The sequence below is a fragment of the Fusarium coffeatum genome (genome assembly GCF_003316985.1).
Source record: "Fusarium coffeatum strain FIESC_28 chromosome Unknown BRIP53273_contig_34, whole genome shotgun sequence".
Lineage (NCBI taxonomy): Eukaryota > Fungi > Ascomycota > Sordariomycetes > Hypocreales > Nectriaceae > Fusarium > Fusarium coffeatum.
In genome coordinates this window covers 244559-251679 of record NW_022157831.1, presented here as the reverse complement: position 1 = coordinate 251679, position 7121 = coordinate 244559, and the positions used below count along the sequence as shown (strand labels likewise).

The window sequence follows — 7121 nt, the reverse complement described above, 5'->3', positions numbered from 1 at the left end:
TAACGGCAGCTCCCCGACCCTTAGCACCCCCCGGTCTTCTTAAGCCTTGCTGTGGACTTGGCACCGCGAGGTTTACAGAACAAGGGTACTTAAGTGACCTGGTATGTATCCGTACAAGCGTCTGCATCTCAAGTCTTCACAGCCCCTGGTCAAAACGCTCCCCGGCACTAACACCCATTCATCTCATCACCTTGACGAAGAGCTTGTTCACTGTTGGGCCCTAGCTCTCAACCCCCAGCTTAGTCTAAGAAACTAACCACGGCTTCTTTCGCTAAAAGTCAAAGTGGGACGTCGATTTTAGATGACCAGGCCAGCTCTGGGGCTTGATAAGGGCAGGTCGCCGTACGTACCAGGGCCAGTTCAAGGCTCGCATGTTCGTACCAGAGCAAATAAAGGATACCACACAGTGTGGCTCTGAATTGCAGTAGCCCCATCCTTGAACAGACTCGCTTCTCATACCTAGATATTTTCTCTCGTTGGTGTTGCGAACCATACATCTTACATCACCAGCCAGTTCCTGTGCCTGGCACTTCTTTGCTTCTCTCTCACCTCTGTCATCTTTCTCCCTCTTCGCCCTGCCGCCGCCTTACGGTACTAGGCTATACAACTTCCCATCAGCCTTCCCTCTCAGCGACAAGGCACCATCAAAGCCAAAGCCACCAATTACCGTTTATACCTTGCAGTTCTGTGCTACATCTCAGCCAACTGCAAGATCTCCCTTTAACGGAGGTGACGTGGGATACCAAGTACAGCAGAGCCAATAATTGAGTTACAAGGCGAGACGCTTGCTTGAGAACTTGGCTTCATCATAGCCACGCATCATCAGCCATACAGAGTGGTAGCTTGCCTCTTAAGTCTATGATTTGCTGGCTGGCCTGCACATTCTTTGATATATCCCTGCCCCGATTCCCGGCTTCTTTCGACCGCACTTGCGTGGTTCAGCTTCATCAATAATCTGCCTTGGTTCGCTTGAGCTTCAAAATCAATAGTTGCTCTGAAGTTCATACCCAGACACTCTGATTTGTGTGCTCACAACGAGTCGGTGCACTAATTTCTGTTCTTTCAATCGTTAATACAGTAACGGTTCTCGAGTTACTCAGGTTTTGGGTTATAAAAGACAAGACCATTACTCCAGCCGAAGTCGTCACGACTTACTTGGTCTTCTTCAAACCCTTCACTTCAAGTCAGGACTGTTTGGGTTATCTTCCCATCTAGTCCGCAGTACCATAATCAATCTGGCTATTCCGTCGACAAGCCTGTGGTCGCAGGCCCCAGTTCCTCAAAGCAGACCCGGTTCTGCCGCAACAGATTCCACAGGTGCATCTCCCAACTCACCACGGACACCATCGACACCAACTTGGCCTACTCGAGACTTCCCCTCAGCGAAAGCGACTGCTAGCCAGGACAATAAACTACCATCCATAGCTAAGTTCGGGGAAGATCCATGCACTGGCCCTCGTGGCCAGGTGTGCACAAGCGGTCTTGTCTCAATGTCGCATACTGGACCTGCGTCTCAACATGTCCCAGGCCGCTCTTCGAGGTCCCCCTTGGGAGATGATCTAACTTCACCAACCTCGACTCGGCACGGACAGCTTGGTGATTTACGCCACGATGGGAGCAATGTCCCGTACAGTAATGGCGATGAACGAATGCAGCAGGTCCCTACAAAGACTTTGGGAGTCCATAACATCCTCAACCCTTTGGAACCTCGGCTAGTGGCTTCGGGGGGCAACGGACCTCTTCAACCAGCAGCTCGTCCTTCTGACCCTACAATGCATGCTCCAACACCCGGCCCTTACCCTGGGACACGATCGTTCCCTCCTGGCCAGACTGCATCGATTTCTCTTCCAGGTACACCTATAGGGTCATTGACACCTCTTGGTGGCCCTGCCTCGGGACGCAACTCACCCGTAGCAGGGTATCCTTTTCCCACAATGAGCAACCCAAGACATAAAGCTAGCCCGACACAACATCCTCGAGCTATAAGTGTCAGCCACGTCCCATCTCGCGACTTTGATGGCCGTCAACCTTCGTCGTTGCATGGAAAGCGACCATTCGAAGAGATTACACCCGAAGACGCCAGGTCTCAATACCCCAATCTCCATCATCCATCCGGGATGCCAACTGGCCCTCCCTCGACACTTTCGGAACCTGGTAGGTTGCATTCCCAGGGAATGATTGCTTCACCTGGCGTCCAAGGTCCTCACTCCACTTTGCCGCCCAACCATGCGACAGTTCGCCAGCAGCCACCTTCAGTCCACCCCCAGACTTCGTACTCTCCTAATATGCAGGCTGGCCGACCTTTCCCCAGTCCCGGACCTCAAAATGACACTGCTTCGTTATGGTCGGAAACACTTCGAAGGCAAGGTACAGGGGGATCTCTCTTCGGCGTTGAGGGACAGCATGCTTTCATGACACTTCCTGGAAGCGAGACACCTATACCAGTTCACATGGACTTTTCCCATGCGTCCAAGAAAGCAGATGAGAAAAGACAACGGAATGCTGTGGCTTCGACGAGGCACCGAAGGAAGAAGAAGATTATGCAGGAAGAGAACTCGAAACAATTGCAAGAGCTTCGGGATGAAAGACGAATGATGGAAATCAGGATTGAGGAATTGACGCAGCAACGAGACTTTTACCGCGATGACCGCAATCGCCTACGGGATATCGTCGCGAACACACCATCGATAAATGGCCTTGCCGTAGGCCCCCCAAGTCCGACGTTTTCAACGAGCAACTCCTATGCAGATAATGGATCCTTGGCATCGGGGCATATGGGTTATGGTGGTGAAGGAATGCCAAGCGAAAGACCAAGCCAGCGACGTCGAACCGATGACCACCCCGAATATTCGTTGCCACCATATTCCCCTGCGAGTGTCACGAGCGGGCATCCAAGCGCATCTCCCAGTGGGCTGCCGCCCATGCCGATGTCGGGCTACGGTGCACCATCACGACCATCATCAGCTGCATCCTCGGCCAACAGCGAAAGGTTGCCGCCATTGAGGGCGATGGAAGGTCGACCTCCTGGCCCAGCCCCTGGCCCAGGTCCGCATGAACAGGATCCCCGAACAGGACAGTGGGTTCCTGTTCAGCCTCGAGCACAGGAAACTGGCTGGGCGACAAGAGATACGCATCGCAGGGCTTAATGCGACAATATTCGAGATGGAAACTTACGGACCTGTTTTTGCGCTTTGCAACCAATCGAGACCAGTGTTCTCTACTATATAATACCACAGCGGTTTAGGTGTTCTGTTTGGGTTTGGAAACTAGCGGAGGACGTTTAAGACGCATCTGTTGGGCAACCGACGAATTTATTGCAACTTGTAATGCTGTCTTGCTTTGTTTCACTTTTCTCATTCGCTACGTCTTTTGTTGCTTGCGTTGAAATCTTTTGCGTGCATGGTGCTCCTCGTTATACCAGCAAGTGGTCAAAGGCCTGTATCCTTTTGTTGCAGGCATGTTATCTTGTTCTCGTTTGGAAGCTTTAGATGGGAACATGGAGCCAGCCCAGACCCTCAATGCTTGCACCCGACTTCAGGATCGTTGTTTTTTATTCCTTTCTTTGTTGGACAGATTCATCGACTTTCCTGTTGCTTGCTTTGACCATTCGAGGCCGGATCCTTCTGCAACCAGATACCCTTGGAGCCATTTGCTCTTATGAACAGCCCACAGCACATTGTCACAGATGATGGTACAGTCCATGTACGCCAACATGCAGCATTTCTCGCACAGCGGAGATACCTACAACCCGATTTTAATCATTACCGACGTGCTGGCTTGCCAAAACCTCGCTTATGTTATGTTCACCACTCTCCCCATTTGTATTTTATGATTGGCTAGCTACTGTTGTTGTTTTTATCGTTGGCAACCCGTTGATACCAAATTGGAATTGTGAATCAGCTATACCTCTATGTATTTGTTATATGAAAAAAAAAGTGGTTTGGGTCAAAACCGGAGTTCTCTCGGCCATTGGGCTTTCCTTCTGTTGCATGGGAGTGTTTTTTTCGCTTGTACTACCTGATACCCTGGTTTCTGCAGCGGATTTAAGAACTGGTTATATCATATTGCAGCATAGAGTGAACATCACTCGAAGACAATAGTGCATACAAAATATTTCTCTCTAATCTCCTCTCAACCTTGTCCCCTTCCCCTGGCAAAGAAGCTATACTGGTGATACAAGGCGCAGTTTTAACCAGGAATATACCTCAGCAAGTGATGAGTCGTGGGAGGAGAGAAAACTACCTAACCTTGGCCACCTGCCTGACCTACTTACTCAGGCTTACCAAAAATGAGGTATGAACTGAAGTGACGTGTCCGAAACAGCTGGCGTTCGCATCTTGTTGTCTCTACTACTCGGGGTTTCTCTCTCAACTCGCCTCGCCCAAGGCTGTGGCTGTGAGCAAAATCACCTCATGCAGACGTATGGCGTTGCGTTGGTGCTGTTAATGTCTATGTCTGTGACGATTGCTGCATGCACCGACTTTAGCGGCAGTTGAACCAACGGGAACATGCCCAGGAACAGGGGTGTTGCTGTTGTGGTAGTGTACAGCAGAGTATGCACTTGCATATAACATACATACATATGCATGTGCTTTGATGCACTCGTCGTGTTACAGCGTGGTTTGTCGTTCAAGCTGTCACATCCTCCAATCTCGGCCTTTGAGCAAGGTAAGGGGTGGCACGAGTAAGTAACAGTACAAGGGAAGAGATGGGATGGGCGGCTAGCGGCTAGGATACATTAGTTTCCTAATCTGTCATATTGTGTGCATGTCCGGAGATGGACATGGAGATGGAGATGATGGATGGTACGGTACTGATTCACATTAGATCACACACTTCTTCAAAGCAGGGGTTGTAATTAGTCGGGGTATTGTTAATTTTCTAGATAAAGTACGTATACGTACAATTGGGCAGCTATAGATGGATCGAGGTTGAATATCACTTTAATGCCCAATCCAAATCCTGAATAATCTCGATCCACTTGATGATACCATAGATGATTACGATGATCAGCCAAGGTGAAGATTTTGTCTTAGCAAGAAGTGATATTGGTTCGTAAAGTTCCCATTACAGAATCCTATTCATCCCATGACAATGTTACTGTAATGTCGTATCTTTACTATGGACGATACCCGCATTAGTTCCCCCACACTATGATCGCGCTATCCCGCTTGTCGGATCATCCAATGCAATCTACTTTAGATGGCTCGTCCTGGCAATATCCTGGTAGTTGCCAGAAACCCTGCTGCAAGAAACACAAGCACTGTACAGTATTGCCCAGGTACCCGTGCGACATACCTGAACTATAGACAGGATTATTCTAAGAATCAATTAACCAACTACAAACAGGGAGGCCTCGTTATGCAATGCTCACCTCACCTACATACATAATATATGATATTCCTTTTTGTTCATCGTTTCTTCTTTGCTTCATCATCTGCAACTCGGCTTTGACATGTCACTTTACACTTATGCACGGAACTCAACGCAAAAAAGGCTTGCAGGAATTGGGTAGCCTCAGTTGAGCAAGGGATGCGGTGCGATGCGATGCGATGCGGCAACAACGCTAATATTTCTTAATTGGGAGACGAGCCATATTGATCAGGAAAAGGAGATACCGCTTTTGTATCGATGTTTGCATGTTTGCTCCTCAATCTGCTTGCTAATGACACGCAGCGGGATCTCCTCATTCCTACGCCTCTCTAATATCCGGACCGATCTTTGCCACCCAATGGAGCCCTGCTTTGGCTTTACAACCCATTTGGCGGCTTATTTCCAAAGACGTGGCTTATACGAGAACGAGAATAGAATCAGAGTCACCTTCTAGAATGAGAAACTGGGCGTTCTGTTTGTTGGTAATAACAAGCAACAAACAATGGCGATGTCAATACTCTATAGAGTATCTATCACCGATTACCGAAATGATTCTTGATAAGCACAAGAGGACACCCGGGCGGACTCCAAGGCTGATTGCGACTAATTTACTGTCCCTACGGAGTAATCTTATATCTCTCTGCCTTGGAAGCATACTCCACATGAGCATAAGGTGCCTAGGCTGTTTCCGTGGATAGTCTTTGATCGGTCCTAAGACTGATGTTAGCTTGTCTACAAACACGGCAAGAATGGGTAGTCTGGAAACTCTTTGACCTGATCAGCATCTTCAGTAAAGTAAAGTTGAACGAAACGTCGGCCCTCACAGAATGATCAAAGGGTGGTTTACTGGACTTTTCCTCTCTCTTCAAACATACTCGATAGCGACTCACAACACAAAGGGTGAAAGAAATAAACGGATTTATATTTTGAGCTAGTTTAAGTACTACATATGGGAAAGAGGCAACAATTGACTACGGTTGGTATTCTCTGCGATACTTCCCTTCCCAAGAACCATTGATCTGGTCCCATTGGGTCAATTCTCAGTGACTTTTCGATCTTCTGTGACTTTAAGAGTGATATGTAAGCAGCTGTATAGTCTTCTAGCTTCATTTAGCATCAAACGCCTTGATTGAAGAGTCCCGGATCTGTGAGAAGTGAAGTCGCACACATCAGCTGAAATAATGTATGTCAGCATATACACTACGACGCAATTGAGCCGCAACTCTGCATACTTCAGCTATACCGTCCTCATTTACTCGTTCTTCAGCCAATTCGACATTTGTCATCCTCTTTGAACTGTAAATCCAAGCTTAAATCTTTCTTCAATGGTGTTACCAATAGCGACCTCTTCCAGTGAAATCAAATCTCAATAAGTCAGGCGTACACGTCGCATCAGCCACTGAACTCGAATGATAAAAACACACGTACTTAGCCAATTCGGAATGAAAGATCTACTTGTCAATTGATTACAGATTGCTTGATACTCGGGCATACTCGAATATTGAAGGGAGTGTAAGTCAAGCCACGATTATGGGCCGCCACATGTGGCTGTACCTCTACTGACCAACCAGAAAGCTCCAAGCTCGACATCTGGCCTCCAGCGAACGTCACCTCAACACCAAACGCCCCGCGATCAACATCACGTCAATCTTGATCCAGCGCATTGCGATATTGAGTACACTACGACAGTACTCTTCTTCAGGATATCCTTCCTATCGCATCAAGAGAGGCGTCGCCTCATTGCCATC

General features: G+C 48.3%; 1 protein-coding gene across 1 annotated transcript; it reads left to right on the top strand.

The window, feature by feature from the left end:
• Positions 1-1772: 1772 nt before the first annotated feature.
• On the top strand, positions 1773-3146 carry FIESC28_01383 (uncharacterized protein; the record flags this gene model as incomplete). The annotated part of the gene is made up of 1 exon (XM_031155534.1): positions 1773-3146. The coding sequence occupies one exon, from the start codon at positions 1773-1775 to the stop codon at positions 3144-3146; it is 1374 nt and encodes a 457-aa protein (XP_031020481.1).
• Positions 3147-7121: the final 3975 nt, after the last annotated feature.